The sequence below is a fragment of the Struthio camelus genome, chromosome 15, assembly GCF_040807025.1.
Source record: "Struthio camelus isolate bStrCam1 chromosome 15, bStrCam1.hap1, whole genome shotgun sequence".
In the NCBI taxonomy this organism is placed as follows: domain Eukaryota; kingdom Metazoa; phylum Chordata; class Aves; order Struthioniformes; family Struthionidae; genus Struthio; species Struthio camelus.
In genome coordinates this window covers 4,166,053-4,182,419 of record NC_090956.1, presented here as the reverse complement: position 1 = coordinate 4,182,419, position 16,367 = coordinate 4,166,053, and the positions used below count along the sequence as shown (strand labels likewise).

Below are 16,367 nucleotides of genomic sequence, written 5' to 3'. Positions count from 1 at the left end.
AACATCACTGGGGCAGCGGCGGCCAAGGGGGGCGTTTTGGGGGCTTTTTTTTTTCCTGTTCAGTTTTAAAGCTGCCACCCGGCACCAAACGCGGTAGAGCGGCGGCGCGGGGGGCTTGGCGGACGCTGCGGGGGGTTCGGGGGGGGATACGGCCGGGGCTGGAGGGGGGACGGTCCGCGGGGAAGGGGCCGGGACGTTGCAGGCGAGGAGGGTGCTCTGGCCGCCAGGGCCGGCGACGGGAACCGGCCTCGGCGCTGGGCCGCCGCCGGGCGTCACCGGGCCGGTGACGCGAGAGCCCGGCTCTGCCCGCGGGGTTTTGCAGGGGAAACCTGCCGCTGCGAAGAGCAGCCCGAGAGTCGCCGTTTGCACCTCGCGGGCCCTCGAGAGGGAAGCGAGAGGCGCTCGGGGGAGGCTCGTCCCTCCCGTCGCGCCGAGACCAGCCCCGTGCGAGTTCGGCCGGCGTCCCGCGGCCGCCCCGGCCCCTCGTGGCCACGCAGAGCTCCCGGAGGAGGAGGAGGAGGAGGGGGCGCAGCGGCCGGGACCCCCGCGGGGCACAGCGGGCCGACGAGGCCGCGCACCGGTTTCGCGCCGGGCCGCTGCTAAACCTGCAGCGGGGGAAAATCCCCGGGGAAATTCGGGCGGCCGGCGTGCAGACGGGGCTGAGGCCGGGAGCTGCCGCGCGGGGAGGCTGGTGGCTCCGGCCAAATCCCGGCCTGGGTTGTTTGGGATGCCGTCAGCCACAAACGAGAAGCTGAAAATATGATGAAGGTCGTTAGCTTGGTTTCGTGGATGGCGGCTCCCGTCGCGCGAGTCGGCTTTGCTTTTTGGCGCGGCTCTGGGCTGCCTGATGGCGCTAACGGTGCTGCTGCGGTACGGTGGCTTTCTCCAGCGCGTTGCGTCTGCGGCCGCGTGACGTTTTTCGTTCGTGGAACCGGGAGCACGCGGAGCGAGCGGAGCACGCATGCGGCAGCTCCCGGGGCGGCGCTTCGCAGCGGGCAGCGGCCGAGCCGCCCGTGCCGGCTGCTTTTAGGAGAAGGGTATGAACTGAGAGTCACGCAGCGTGTTTCGACAAGAGGGAGTCGCCGCTTAGTGGGATGTGATTTAATCCAGCTTCCGGGAGAGGCGCTGCAGCCTGCGTGTGCGTGCGTGCATGCACGTGGGTGTGCATGTGTGTGTGTGCATGCACGTGTGTGTGTGTGTGTGTGTGTGTGTGCATGTGTGTGCTTGCCTGTGTGCATGTGTGTGCATGCATGTGTGTGCGCGCATGAGTGTGCATGTGTGTGCATGCACGTGTGTGTGTGTGCATGCATGTGCATGCGTGTGCTTGCCTGTGTGCATGTGTGTGCATGCACGTGTGTGTGTGCATGCGTGTGCATGTGTGTGCATGCACGTGTGTGTGTGTGCATGTGTGTGCATGTGTGTGCTTGCCTGTGTGCATGTGTGTGCATGCACGTGTGTGTGTGCATGCGTGTGCATGTGTGTGCTTGCATGTGTGCATATGTGTGCATGCACGTGTGTGTGTGTGCATGCATGTGCATGTGTGTGCTTGCATGTGTGCATGTGTGTGCATGCACGTGTGTGTGTGCATGCGTGTGCATGTGTGTGCTTGCATGTGTGCATGTGTGTGCATGCATGTGTGTGTGTGTCCATGCGTGTGCATGTGTATGCATGCATGTGCGTGTGTGCACGCGCGTGCACGCGTGTGCGCGCCCGCACCGGGAAGAGGAGGGCTGCGCTGCACCTGATCTCCCCCTGGGATGGGCAGGTTGGGCCCAGGCAGGGCAAGGAGGGGGTGTGTGGGGCAGCCCCGGGGTCCTTCGGGGAGGCCGTTTTCCACCCAGACGGAGATTCCCGGAGCGGAGGACGCAGCTTGGCCCGAGCCGGAGCCGGAGCGGGCACCGGAGCACCCCCGGGCGGCCGCTCCCCTGCCAGCTGTGGCCCAGCTGTGGCACCCAGCTGTGCTGCCCGGCAGCGCCACGTGTTCGGGGGCTCGGGGCCGCGGCGCAGCTGGCCGGAGGGGTCAAACCGCCGGGCGGGCTGGCGCCAGGGGCAGCGCCGGCCGCATCCAGCCCACCGCCGGCCGAGCTGCGTTTGGCCGCTGTCGCCCGGCTCCAGCGCGCCGCGGGGATCCCAGCGCGTCCCGGCCGTTAAACGATGACTCCGGGCACCCGTCGGGCTGCACCGTAAGGACGGCCAGGCGGCGGCGCGGCGTTTCCCCGCCTCGGGGCCGGGGAGCCGGCGCCGGTGTCCGACACCACCTGCTTTGCAGCCTGTTTACCTGGCGTTTGGGCTCCGGTTTGCGCGGCTGAGTCACCGCAGCTCGTTGCGCTGCCGCCATCGCGGCTCCCTGGCGAATGCTGTCCGTTTCCCCGTCGCTTTAATTGCCCTAGTTTAAGGAAACGGCTCCGGACTGGCTCTGGGCCGCCGAGAGCTGGTAGGCTGCAGCTTCCCGCGAGCCGCCGCCGCGCCGCGGGGCGGCGGGGGGCGCGGGGCTGCGAGCGGGGGGTCTCTCCAGCCCCCCCCTTGCCCGCGTGCTCCCACTCCGGCCGCTCGACGTCTAACTCCTTGTTGAGTCCCTCCGGCCTGGCGTCTCCTCCGCCCAGGCCGGTCCCCGTGTCCGGCAGGCGGAGGGGCCCGGGGCGGGCGGCCGCCCCCCCGGCTCCCGCCGGTCCCCCCCCACCCGCCGCCGCCCGAATGCCGCCCGACGGGTCCGCCGAGAGGCTCGTCCCCTTCGGCTGGATTTTTTTTTTCGGCGAGGCCGGAGCGAACCCCGGCAGCAGCCGCTTCCCGCCAGGCGCTGCCACCGGGGCACCGAGCGGCGCCAGGTCTCAGCCCGCAGCCGCCGGCGTGGGAGACGCCCGGCTCCGCCGGGTCGGCCGCGGCGCTGCCCTTGCCGGGGCGACGTGGCGCGCGATGGTCTTTCTGCAGCAAAACCAAGAGGGTGGCGGGAGGCAGGAGAGGGCCGTCGCGGGGGGAAGAGCCGGTCAGGAAACAGCGGCCGAAGCCCCGCGACGTCCTGCCGCCCCCGAGGAGCAAAGGCTCCTTGCCCGGGGAAGGGGCCGTCGCGGCAGCAGCCTGCGGGGTGTCGGGGTGGAGGAAAAGGCGAGAAAAGCCGCGGAAGGAGCGGCGCCGCGGCGGGAGGCCGAGAGATGGTTAATGCAGCCTTTGACGAAGCCAAAACGAACAAACGAGCAGCGATCGCGCCCGTCTCTTATTTCCTCGCCGGGCGGCAGCGCGCGGGACCCCGGCCACGGGGTTTTCCCGCGCCCAAGCCGGCGAAGGGCCGCCCGGACGCTCCTGGCAGCAGGGTCCCGCGCGGGAGGCGGCGGCGGGAGCGATTCGGGCGCCCCGGGGCGGGCGCCGCTGTGCCCATCCTCTCCCAGCCCGAGCGATGGCCGGGATTAGGCGAAACGGGCTCCAGCGGGGTCTGGCAGAAGGAAACGGGTCCCGGCCGCGCAGCCCCGCTCCCTCCGTCGCTAATCCCTCCTCTGGGGTGCACCGCGGCCGTGCGGCTCGGGCAGCTTGAGGCCGGGTCCCGTCCCACCGGGAGTTTCGGTTTTGCAAGCGGGGCGGGGGGGTGAAAGGTGCCCGTGTGCCCGCGCGGGGTCTCGCCGGCCCGCGGGCACCGGCCCCGAGCGTCGGGGCTCCCGGCGGGGCGATGCCTTTGCTCTGGTGGCCCTAGGGAGCCGGGGGCGGCTGCAGCCCTCCACCTGGGGTGCAAACCCTGCGCGTTGCAGCCCGCGCCGCCCCGCCGGGTGAAAGGAGGGTCCTGAGCTGTGCACGGTGCTGTACGGTGCGGGGCTGCCGATGCACGGTGGGGGGGGGGCGCACGCGGGGGCCGCAGGCGCGGCGGGGGGAGCAGTGTGCGGTGTGGGGGTCAGTGCACGATGTGGGGGGGGTCAGTGCAGGGTGGGGGCTGTCCATGTGGAGTGAGGGGGGCCTGTGCAAGAGAAGGGGGGGCTGTACATATCAGGAGAGGGGCCATACCTGAGGGGGGGCATGCGAGCATGCAGGGGGTCAGTGCATGGTGAGGGCGTGCATGCATGGGGGGGGAATTCATGAGGGTTGGGGGTTTCCCCGCATGCCAAGGGCAGTCGGGCTGTGTGTGCATGCATGGGGGGGTGTGCATGGGGGGATGTGCATGCAGGGGGGTGTGTGCATGGGAGGGGTGTGTGCATGCAGGGGAGTGTACATGGGGGGTGTGCATGCAGGGGGTGGGGGGGTGTGTGCATGGAAGGGGCTGTGTGCATGCACGGGGGTGTGTGCATGCGGAGGGGTATGTGCATGGAAGGGGGGGTGTGCATGGCAGGCTGTGTGCATGCGGGGGGGTGCATGCGGGGGGGGGATGTGCATAGAAGGGGGTGTGTGTGCATGGGGGGGTGTGTGCATACGGGGGGTGTGCATGCAGGGGGGTATGTGCATGGGAGGGAGTGCGTGCATGGGGGGGTATGTGCATGGGAGGGAGTGTGTGCATGCGGGGGGGTGTGCATGGGGGTGTGTGCATGCAGGGGGGGATGTGCATGGGATGGGGTGTGTGCACGGTGCGGGGGTGTGTGCATGGGAGGGGCTGTGTGCATGCGCGGAGGGGGTGTGTGCACGGGAGGGGGGTGTGTGCACAGGAGGGGGTGTGTGCATGCGGGGGGGGTGTGTGCATGCGGGGGTGGGGGGGGGGCGTTAGTGCACGGTGCGGGGGTCGTGCAAGGTGTGTGAGGGGGAGTGTGCACGGTGGGGGGGGTCCGTGCACGGCGCGGGGGAGGTCAGTGCACGGTGAGGGGGTCGGTGCAAGCCGGAGGGGGGGGGCCCGTACAGCGCCGTGCACGGCGGGGAGGCCGCCCGGGGTCCCTGCCCGCCTCCCCCCAACCTCGCCCGGGGGCGGAGCTGGCGCAGGCCCCGCCCCCGAGCTGTCAGCGCCCCGCCCCTCCCCCCCACGCCGCGCCCGCCCCGCCCCTCGCGGCCCATTGGCCAGAGCCATCTTTTGTTAGCGGCAGGAGGCCGCTCCCATTGGCTGTCGGGGGTGTCCGTCAGCCCTGGCGGCGCCGCCCTCCCCCTCCCGTTTCCGCCTGGGTCCGCGAGCTGGAAACTTTGCATTAATCGCAGGCGGCGGCGGCGGCAGCGGGGCCTGCAGCGCCGAGCACCGCGGCCGGGGCCGGGGCGGGCATTGCACCCTGCGCGCTTACCGCCCGCCGTGCGCGGCCGCTGAGTTGCAGCCTTGCCGTTTATTTCCGCCTCCTTCCCCACACCCCTCCCTCCCTCTTTTTTTTTTTTTTTAATAAATTATTTATTTATTAAGCTCTTTTATTTTTTTTTTTAATTATTATTTTTTAACGCCTCCCCCACACCCCACCACCGCCCGCCGCCACCACCGCCGCCGCCGCCGCCCGCCCTCCGCCGGCGCTTTGCTTTGCGGCGGCCGCGGGCCGGCCATGGGCGCGGCGGCGGCGGCGGCGGCGGCGGCGGGCGGGCGCTCCGCGGGGCGCTGAGCGGGCGCGCAGCGGGCGCGGGGCGCGCCATGGCCGCCAAGGACAACCCCTGCAGGAAGTTCCAGGCCAACATCTTCAACAAGAGCAAGTGCCAGAACTGCTTCAAGCCCCGCGAGTCCCACCTGCTCAACGACGAGGACCTCAACCAGGTGGGTTCCCTCTTCTGCCCCGCCTCGCCCCAAAACGGTGCCCCCTCTTGTGCCCGGCGCTGCTTCTCCGCCCCTCTGGGGTGCTTGCTGGCTCCATGGGGTGCCCGGGGCTCCCGTGGGTGCCTGCTGGCCCCGTGCGTAGCCTGGGGTCCCGTGGGGTGCCCGGGGCTCCCGTGGGTGCCTGCTGGCCCCGTGCGTAGCCTGGGGTCCCGTGGGGTGCCCGGGGCTCCCGTGGGTGCCTGCTGGCCCCGTGCGTAGCCTGGGGTCCCGTGGGGTGCCCGGGGCTCCCGTGGGTGCCTGCTGGCCCCGTGCGTAGCCTGGGGTCCCGTGGGGTGCCCGGGGCTCCCGTGGGTGCCTGCTGGCCCCGTGCGTAGCCTGGGGTCCCGTGGGGTGCCCGGGGCTCCCGTGGGTGCCTGCTGGCCCCGTGCGTAGCCTGGGGTCCCGTGGGGTGCCCGGGGGTCCTGTGGATGCCCGGGGTCCTGTGGGGTGCCCAGGGCTCCCGTGGGTGCCTGCTGTCCCCGTGCATAGCCTGGGGTGCTCGGGGGTCCCGTGGGTGCCCGGGGGCCCCATGGATAGCCTAGGATCCCATGGGTCTCTAGGGTCCCATGGTTTCTCCCTGACCCCAAGGGTAGCTGGGGGTTCACTGTGTAGCCTGGGGTCTCATGCATAGCATGGGGTCCCATGAGGTACCTCCTGGCCCCATGGATAGTGCAGGGCCCCATGGGTGCCCTCAGGTCCCCTGGAGCGTGCAGAGGTTTCATTGGGCACCCTCCAACCCATGGATAACATGGGGTCCCGTGGTAACCCTTGGGCCCCATGAGGTGCCCACTGACCCTATAGATAGTGTGGGGTCCCCATGGGATGCCCAGTGTCCGTATGAGGTGCCCACTGACCCCACAGATAGCATTGGGTCCCATGGGTAACCAGTGGCCCCATAGGGCATGCTGTGGCCCTTTGGGTGCCCACTGTCTCCATGGGGACACCTGGCCTTCCCCTGGGTGCCCACCCACTGGTCCTGTAGGCCCTGTCCTGGTGGTTCCTTCCACTGGGAGAACCTGGAGCTTCAGCCCTTTCCCAAGGCTGTTTGGGGACCAGCACCTGCCTCTGGGGTGGATCCAGTGCATTTCGGGGTGCAGCGTGGGGCTGGGGTGGGTGGCAGTCCCAAAGGTGAAGGGGGGCTCCCATGGCCCTGGCGGAGGGAGATGCTGAAAGTCCCGGGAAGAACTTGACTTCCAAAACCCAAATCCTCCTCGAAAGGCCCCGGCCCTCCTGCTCTCCCTGCAGCTCCCCGGATTTCCCGCGGTGGGGTGGGGGGGGGAAGAGGGAAACGTGGGAAGGTGACTGCTGCCCTTCTTGGGGTGCCAGCCCCAAAGTGGGGGGGTCCCCAGCCCCGCTAGGGTCAGGCCTTCCTCCTCCTCCTCCTCTTCCTCCCAGGCCTCTCCCCGCCCTCCCTCAGGCCAGGGAGGCCCAGTGCGAAAGCAGCTGGCAAATGCACCTCGGGCGGTTGAATTTGGGGGGGGGGGGGGGGGGGTGGTCCGCCAGCGCCGGCGGGCTAATGGGAGCAGCGCGGCGCTGCCTCCTCCCACACCTTTCTGCGCTGGATCTGACATCTCTGCTCACAATCCTATTATGGAAATGCGATCAGACATATTGCTGGGCTCGTTGCGGGGGGGGGGGGGGGAACATAATGAAATCTGAAGGCTAATATGGAAAAAATGTAACTGGAAAAAATGCCTTGGTGTGTGCGGGAAGGGGAGGGGAGGGCAGGGGGAGTGTCAGCGCGCAGCGCGCCCAGACAAAGGAGCCATCCCGACGGATGTTTGGGAAGAACCCCCCCATCCCGACCTTCCCCTTTCCCACAGCCCCGGCGATGCCCTGCCCGGGGTTTCGCCGCTCCAGAAATGCCTCCCGGTCGCGATCCTCGGCCGGGGCAGAAGTCAAGCCGTCCTCCCGTCCATCCCCACCGTTGGGACCCGGGGGCGTCCTCCCGTCCGTCCCCGCCGCCGGGAGCCGGGTTTTGTCCGTCCGGAGAGGAGCCCTCGGTGGCTTTGTTTTCCCCCTTGGGTCCCCTCCGCTCCTCCTTCCCGCGGGTGTCCGTGCGGGAGGTGGCCCGGGGGGGGCCGGATCCGGACACCGCGCGGGGTTCATTGTCCGACGAACCGGGCCGTTCTGGTCGGGAAAACGCCGCGCTCGTCCTTGACTCCGCGTTTCCAGCCAGGGTGAAGTAATCTCACTTTAGAGATAAGATGGTGGCTTTATGGTAGTGTGCAATATATATACATATATATGCAGCCTCCCGTGCCGCGCTTCCTCGCAGAGCTCCCCTGACCTTATATCCTCCCCCGAGCCCTCCCCGTACCGAAGGAGCCCATTAAATGGATGTGCCCGGCCCGGCCCGGTGCAGCAAACTTCATTTTCCCGCATTCTTGCCATACGTTGCCTCCTAATTAATATTACTCGTCGGAGGAGGAAGCTTTGCTCTGGAAAGCGGAGCTGGGTCGTACGTGGGGGTGTGTGCTCAGCGCAAAGCACACCCTGGAGTAACGGTTCGGTTAGCATCTGTTCTCTTAATTCAACTTTTTTTTTTTTTTAAAGACCGCGTCGGTTGGGGGGATCGCAGGCAGCAGAGTGGTCCAGCCCTGTGTTCAGCGTGTCCCCGCGGAAAGGGGCCGCGCTTGGAGCGCGTTGCAGCGGGCCGGTTGTTACCTAGAGTCAGGCTAGAAGAGCCCTTTTGAGTCATCTGACCTTTCTACTTGGCTTGCTGGAAAGGTGAAGATACTTGATGCGTAACGCGTTGGCATTTTTTTGGATTTTTATTATGTAAAAATACCTGCGTGGGCGTTAGTAGGCGCCTCTCCTGCTTCCTCAGGTGTCCTGCGCCCTTGGGGGCTGCGAGCTCCCGGGGGCAGAGACCGTGGCACGTGTTTGTGCAGCGTTGCAAAGACTTGGCGATAGTGGTGGATTCCCCTCTTCCTCGGGAACCTAATTAAGAGCAGGGCGGGGGGGGGGGGGATCCAGCCCCAAACATCAGGATTAATGAACTGGAGCTCTCTAATAATAATCGGACTTAGTGCTTCCAACTTCAAAGAGCTGCACGGAGGCTAAATCCCTAATCCTGAGAGCGCTCCGTTCACGAGTTGTTTTTGTGCGCGGCCGGGCTGGCGAGGCGGGTGCCCCCCCAGCTCGGGGCCGTGCGTGGGAGCAGACGTGCCCCGGATCCCGGAGCCGCATCCCACCGGGCGGCTGCCCCGAAGGCACGCCGGGGACCGCTGCGTCCGCTCCCTCCTTTGGGATGACCTGCCGCTGGAGCTCTGCCGGATCCGGAGCCCCCGAAAGCATCGGTGCAGGCTGGCAGTGCCCTGCTAACACGTGCGATGCTGGTAGCAGGATCCCGTGTTTCCATCGCACGGGTAGGTCGGTGGTTCCAGATGGACAAAATGCCGTCAGTAATTGCTGCCAGGACAGAGCCAGTGACACTGCTCCCGGATGAGCAGCCAGGCGTGCGAGGCCCCTTAACCCAGCGGTTGCCAGCTGCCCTTTGCACTGCCCCTTTCCCCGCAGGGCTGGGAATTCCCTTCTTCCTGGCAAGACGGCCCTGGACTGGCACCACCCTGCCGGAGAGCACCTGGGCCCACGTAACCTTCTGCAAACCTCATGCGGGAATCAACTTTCCAGAGCCTGTCCCGGGGACCCTTTTCTCTTCTCCAGGAAAAACCCAGTGGCAAACACAGCTCAGCCTTTCCAGCGAGAGCCTCTTCCGGAGGAAGCCATCCCAGGGGTTTTGCGGAGGTGTCTCCCTGGGTCCCCTGCTAGCTGTGCCAGCCTTTGGGGAGTGGATTCCCCTGGCTGGCTAGGACTGAACCGTGCTTGAATGCACATGCAGGCAGCTGGTTTGTAGGGAAAATGAAGTGGCCCCCCCCCCCCCCCCCACGGCAGAAACAGGTTGGGAATTAACCTCAAAATTACGCTTGGCCTGAACTGGAAGAAATGCAGAGTGTAAAGCAGTTGCTTTTAATTTTCGCCATGCATGAGCTCTCCCGGGGCATGGGCACTGGCACAGATAGAGGAATTTGAGGACATTTTTCCAGCTAACACTGTCTTGTTTTGTTTTGTTTTTAAAAACGTTGTGGCATGGATGCCCAAAGGACCACCCAGTTAGAAAATGGTGCTTGCGCGCTTATCCCACTCCCTTCTCCTACCCTGGCCCGTAATGCCCCTGCCCAACGGTGGAGAGTTTCTTCCTTTGGATGTTATCACTTTTCTACTGTTCTGGACGCTGAACAGGCCGGTCTCCTGCCTGCGCGAACCACCCCGAGGTCGGAGAGCGCTGGTGTTTGGTAGAGCGGGCAAATCCCTGCTACCTTCTCTCTCTTCCCAGAAGCATTGTCCCGATTCCTGAGCCCTCGACACTGCCAAGCGCTGCTTCTCCTGCCGCCTTCGCCGCGCTGCCCCGGAGCAGGGGCTGCGGGGGCTCTGCGCCGGCTTGGCTTTGCTTCGCAGCTTCGAAACACAGGATCCTTCTGGCTGTAGCTGCGATCGCGTCTCTGGGACTGGCTGGCTCGGGGTCAGGGTTTCATTGGAAATAGGGCTCGGGGGGGGGACCTGCAGGCCAGCTCGTTCCCTTCCTGCAAGGCTCTGCACACGTATGGTTTGCAAGGATAAAGTCCCCAGGGCTGCTAACATCTGTGCGCGCTGCCCAGGACCTTGCCTTGCCCCCGCTGCATGCACGGTCGAGGGGGAGAGGGCTCGTGTCTCGCCGCTCGAACCGTGGCCGGAAACGAGTGCTTTTGGGGCTTGGCCGTGCTGGAGAAGTGCTGCGTGCGGGACGCGGCTGGCCGGAAAGCAAATGCATTTTGTGCAGCACCGCCAGGTGCAAAGGGAGCGAGAGCAAGAGAGGCTTCAGGGTAGCTTGTGCCGACTGGGCTGCGTGGCCCTGGCTCGCGGCCGGTTCCTTGCTCTGCGGGCCCCGGGGCGCGTCTCGCGCCGCGTTACCCCCCAGGGCGGCAGGAGCCAGCGCTGGGCAGGCTTTCGCCTCCGCCCCCTGCTCCTCGGAGGAGGAAAAACCCCCTCTTTCCTGGAAAGCAGCCCCTGCGTGCTTGCGTTCTCTGCTCCCCGGCTGGTTGTATCATGCTGCAAAAATCCGCCTGTAATTGACTAATTATTAGGACCAAACGGGAAGATTCTCTGCAAATGTCAAGCCCGCCTCCGTGGGCCGCTGCAGCAGGGAGGAATGCGGGAGCTGTGGGACTCCGGGAGCGCGTCCAGGGCAGCCGGCCCTACCTGGGGGTGGCCAGGAGGCAGCGGAGGGCCGGGATGCCCTTTGCTTCCTTCTGCAGACCTGCGCGAGCGGAGGTCCCACCCGGGGAAGGCCGTGAGGGGGCCGTGCTGGGTCTCGCCGCAGCTGGGGGGGACAGCGCGGTCCGATCCGGAGCTCGAGAGGCGGCAGCGTCACGTTATGGGAACGCCGCACGCTTTCACGCAGAGCTGGCGTTTGCAAGCGGCAAACGTCTTTTGCCGGTCGGCTTGCTGGCAGCTGTTTGCTCTTCCCCGAGGTCCTGCCTCCTCGTCCCCATGTGAATTTGCTGGAGGCCGATGACCTCCGTGGATCCTTGGCCCCTGCGGTGGCCGGGGTCAGCTTTGGGTGCGCTTCTCGCTCCCTTTGGCCCAAGGGAGAGGGCAGGGCTCTCTTTGCCTAGGCAAACCCTGGCTTGCGGGCTGCTGGGCGGTTGAAGGTGGTGTTGAATGCTTGCTGGGTTTCTGGAGAACTGGCCCCTTTGCACACTTATTTTCTGCTTTTTTTTTTTGCATGGCGCCATACCTTATCTCCTCTGGCACCCGGGGAAGTGATAAATCCCCTCTCCAGCGCTCTGGAGAGATGTTGTGGCTTCTCGCAGGCATTGAGGAAGCTCCATCGTGGGAGGTGGTTAGATACCCCTGCTTGCTGCAAGGCGTAGCCTGTGCTTTGGGGTTGCTGGGCCTGATCTGGAGGGGGATCTGGGCTTGAAAGGCCTTTTCCTTCCCTCACCCGGTGTGGTTTTGCTGCTGTTTGTGCAAATCACAGCTGGCGTCCTCCAGCTCTTGCTGGGACCGCCTAAGCCAATGGCAGTGCTTGGACCCTGGCACAGACCTGCAAAGTGCAGGCTGGGGCTGGGGACAGGGCTTGGGTATTTGTAGAAAGAGGCTTGATGTTTGCACGAAGGGTGAATTCAGCCTTTCCCCTTCCTGTTCCTCCGGTCCGTCGGTCGCTCCTGCTGCCCACGCAGCAGTTTGTCTGGGCAGCTGTTTTGTTTGGGGTTTGCCGCGGCTCGGTCAGGGGTGCCAGTGCTTCGGGAGGGCCGGGACGTGCGCGGTGCCTGGCAGGCCGCCTTGCAGCCGCAGCGCTGCGTGCTCCGCTGTGCCGGGGGCCCCGGGTCTGGTCCGTTCAGTCTGCTTTGGGCTGCTCTTGCATGGTGAAATATGGTGGTGGTTTAAAGCATGGCCTGGTGCTGGGTGATGTGCAGCAGCCGGCTTGCGCTTGGACCCTGCTGTGCAAACGTGCCTTTACGGGAGAGCCGGAGGTGGCTGGAGAGGGTGCTGACTCGGGGTGGGTGGCTGTCCCTGAGCTGTCCCCAGAGTTGCCCAGGGACTCGGCCTTGGGCTGGGCTGGAGAAAACCCAGCTTGGAATGAAACTCAAGGCTTGCTAGACCACAAAACCCAGGCAGGTCGAGGCTCTGCCGGTGGCCTCCATGAGCTCTGGAGGCAGCAGCTCTTCCGTCGCCATTTCCAGCACCTCACCTCTGCTTTGCTCAGTCTCACAATCTCTAGGGTCTCTGCAGCCATTGCTTCCTTCCTCTGGGTTTAGCGGGTGTTTAAGTTGCCCTCCCGCTTGCCTCCGACCACGCGATGCGGTGAGCGGCCGCCTTGGAGCCAGGGAAGGGAGGCAGCTTTGCTCCGGGAGCGGTTGTGTACGTATGCTGGCAGTGCTGCAGCGTGCCGTGGTCAGGTTTGGCCCTGCTCCTCCGTGTCTCGCCAAGTGACATACAGCGCAGGGGAAATACTGTACAGCCAGAGAAACCAAGATGTAAGCAGCTTAACCGCTGAAGCCGGGCTAGATCCCTGGCCTTTGGGATTGTTATGGGAGTGTGAATTTGCGCAGAGCCTCCTGCGTGCTGGGGTTGTTGGCCGGATGCTGCAGGTCTCCGGTGGTCCATGCAGCATCCTTCTTGGAGCGTGCAAAATATTAAACGAGGACTGCTGTGCCTCTCTCGGTTCCTGGAAGCCATGCTCTGGGCCGAAAAGCCTGCTTGTTTGGGGAGGGAGTGGGGTGTGATACCCACTGTGTCACCTTCCCCATTCCTGCTGTGTGACTGCTGCTCCTGATGCACCCATCAGCGATGTTCTCTTGGGCTTGAAAGCGTGCAAAACCTGGGGGCAGAGCAGAGCTGAAACCACCCAAATTTCCTCTTTGGAGGTTGCAACCACAGCGTTTGTGGTGACTTTCCTCTTGAGCTCTGCCAGAAGCAGGTCTCTGCCTCCAGGGAGCCTTGAGCGCTTTTGGAATCGGCAGGCGGGAGACGGCGACCGTGCCGGCCGTGGCTCTGGGGCTGTGCTCTTGCCTGTCCTCTCCGCAGTGAGACCGAGAGCTGTAACCGTTACTGAGCGCCTGGGGACGCGTGCGGGGGGTGGCAGATGTTGCTGCTGCTGCTGCTTTCACAAAGTCCCCTTGGGTGCATATTAGGATTAAATCCATGAAGGTGGCAAGACGTGAATTACTGTGGGGCTCACCCACCGCCGGAGTGGGGCCCTCGTTTTGTAGAGGCCTCTGTTTTGCGGCGGGGGCTGCCCCTGGGCAGAGGGCTCTCTGCGTTCGGCATTGGAGACAGAGGCCAAAGCTCAGCTGCAACAGGCCTTTTTTTTTTTTTTTTCCTCCCCTCTTCTTTCCCGCTCGCTTGCCAAGACTGAACAAAACAAGCCCTGCCTCCACCCGAGACAGGCTGATTACGTCTGCCAGCAGCCTAAACAGATTATCCCCTCCCGCCACGCGCTCGGAGCCAGGAGTCTCTCCCAGCAATTGATTCGAACTTTCCCTCGGATCATGTCGCTGTGGGTCGGGACCGGTTGCTGGAGCATCCTTCACCCGTCTGATTCCTCCCCAACCCACCCGGACCTGCCGGCGTTGCAATGGGGATGTGGGTGCTGAGCCGTGGGCCTCGTTGGGCAGGCGATGGGTCTGGACCGTTGAGCTCACAGGGCTGCAGGAACCCGTCACGCTGCCATGTGGCCCCTGCTTGGGGTGGGCTGTGTCCTAACAGACGGTTTTTCCGAGCCCCGTTATAAACCTGCCTGCAGTGGTGGAGGCCAGCTGGCTCTGCTGTTTGGAGAGGGGACAGGGCTGGATCCGCAGGCTACGCACTTGTAGCGTGTCTCGGACGGGGAGGAGCTGCAGCAAGGAACGCCGGCTGCGTCCGGGCTGGGAGCGCTCTGCTGATAACCTTATCTGGGTGCAGCGGGACAAGCACAGCTCTCCTGTTTCACCTTGCGCAATTAGTTCCTGCGGGGCCCCCCCGTCTCCTGCGTAGCGGCCGCTCCGTGACGCTGAGCGCCCTGCACAGCTGGCTAGTTTGCGAGAGGGAGGGATGAGCGGAAGGTGCCACCTACAAACACTGCAGGCATGAAAGCCTGCCGAAGGGGCACGCTGGCTGGTGTCACAGCCCCCAGCTGGCCCCATGACCCAGCGCTCCGTATGCTGTCACGTTCCTATGACCTGGCTGGTCCTGCCCACTGGAGATGGGTGACTTTGCCTTCTGTCTGCTCTGCAGTGCTGGAGACTTGTTGCCAGGCCTGTGCGGATGTTCCTGTGCTAGATTTTACCGTTTTGGTCTTTTAAGAAGTGCTGAGCAGCTCTGCATATCCTTCAAGCTCGGGTCCCCTGGCTGCTGTGAGTTGCGTTCCCATGCTGGAAGAGCTGATTGCAGTGGGGTGGTTTGTGTCTAGGGTGAAAGAAATGCCTGGGCAGCATCAGTGTGGCAGCTTGACAGCTTTGTGTAAACCGAGCTGGGGCCACTTCCTTCTCCGCTTCCTCCCACCCATCTTGCTCCGAGCGCTGGCCCAGGGCTCTAGGCTGGAGGCAGCGCCTTCTCTCTTGATGCAACCCAGGCTCGCAGAGCCAAGAAAACAAAACCTAGTAGTTGGGGCAGAGTGGCGTTGTGGGAGTTGTAGGTCTGAAAGCCACGTGAGGAGGAGAGCAGGGCTCGTGCTACCATCTCCCGCCGCGGGACGAGTCGCTGCGGGGGACCGGCGGCGCGTCCCTCTGCGCCGGAGCCGTCTGGGCAGCGGGGCGCTCCCTGAAGCCAAGCAGGGTCCGGCTGGATCAGTGGCTGGATGCGATACTTGGGTGTTGCCCATAGGTGTGACAGGAAGCAGAGCTGGTGACTCAGGGGCATTTCAGCCTGAGTCAGCCCCCACTAATCCGCCCCCCCAGATGCCTGTGGGTGCCGCGGTGCGGTGACCCGGCCTCCCAACGCTGTGAATCTGGCATGCTGCAGCGACCACAAAAGACACAGCGGAGATTTCTCTTTCGGAGCAGCGAGGTTGTTGCAGGTTTCCCTTTCTGGGCAGCGAGGCTGTTGCTTTGGCACCTCTCGGCCAAGGTGGTGACGTGCCGTTGGTTTTGTAAACAAGAGCCCTGCAGGAGGAACCAGCTCTCCTCTTCCTGCCCGTGGAGTGGGCAGAGGTGGATGCGTTGCACTGGCCGCAGCATGCCCAGGTCCCCTCGCCGTGTTGTTTATGGCTTACCCTTCAGTCAGGTGCGGTTTGGATGAAAGCAAAGCTGCCCAGCGCCTGGGTGGGTATCGCACGTGGCTGCTCCCTATGGCAGAACAGCCACGAGCCGCCCTTCCAGCGCCAGGCGAGCTCACCGGAGGCAGAAGGGTCTGCAAACGGTCAAAGTCACCCCAGGAATCCTGGGGTGGCTTTAAAGCGGTCTTTTAACACAACAGTTGGACAGGTCTGGTTGGATGGGGGGAGTTTTCTCTTTAAGCTTCCTTTCGGTGCCGCGGGTGTGTGTTTCTCCTCCTTTTTCTGGGCTTTATGGGGGAAGCCGGCTTGGTGCAGAACGATGTGCTGCGCTCCGGCTTCCTGGCGGTCTGCAACGCTTCCAGAGACCTGCCTCCTACAACCAGATCGAGCCGAGTTTATTTTAAACCCTGCTTCAGCAGGGCTATTTAAATGCAGGTGTGATGGACTTTTTTGAGATGCTTTGTGTACGCCCTCATTCATATCCTTTTATTTAGGCTTGCACCTCTCTGGGCATTGGCTTGGTTTGAAGAGTAGCTTGTTTTGGTTTGGCTTTGGCTTCGGATGAGCTGAGTGCTCATCTGCTCAGCGGACAGAACTGGCTGCCCACGCCGGCTGGCTCAAATTCATACCTTTCAGCTATTTTGGTCTAAACACGGGAAATTGGATGCTTCTGCTGAAATAAGTAGAGTCGGCCGGTGCTTTTTTATCGCACCGGCAGAGAAACGATCGTGCTCTATGTTCAGGCCGCGTATTTCAGGCGCGCGGTGCTTTATATACAGTCGGTTGAGCCAAAATTGGAGCGGTTTAAGAGGAAATAGCACCCGCTGAAAGGTGCGAGCCGGGTCGTTGCCGGCCGGGGCTTCGTGCTTGGCGCTAACGTTGGGTGAAGGCTGCTTGTTCCCGTCCCCGCGATGCTTCCTCGCGTTGGCGTTTTCCCCTTTCGCGCCGAGGGATGCGAGG

The 16,367-nt window shown here is 64.3% G+C and overlaps 1 protein-coding gene across 10 annotated transcripts in view; it reads left to right on the top strand.

Moving 5' to 3' along the window:
* Nucleotides 1–5,453: 5,453 nt before the first annotated feature.
* MPRIP (myosin phosphatase Rho interacting protein) overlaps nt 5,454–16,367 on the top strand; it is a 110,154-nt gene continuing 99,240 nt past the window's right edge. For all 10 annotated transcript variants that reach the window (XM_068909099.1, XM_068909108.1, XM_068909106.1 and 7 more), the window contains exon 1: nt 5,454–5,629. In XM_068909099.1, the coding sequence (XP_068765200.1) occupies nt 5,510–5,629 (120 nt within the window). In that variant the 5' untranslated portion in view covers nt 5,454–5,509. The remainder of the gene's footprint in view (nt 5,630–16,367) is intronic.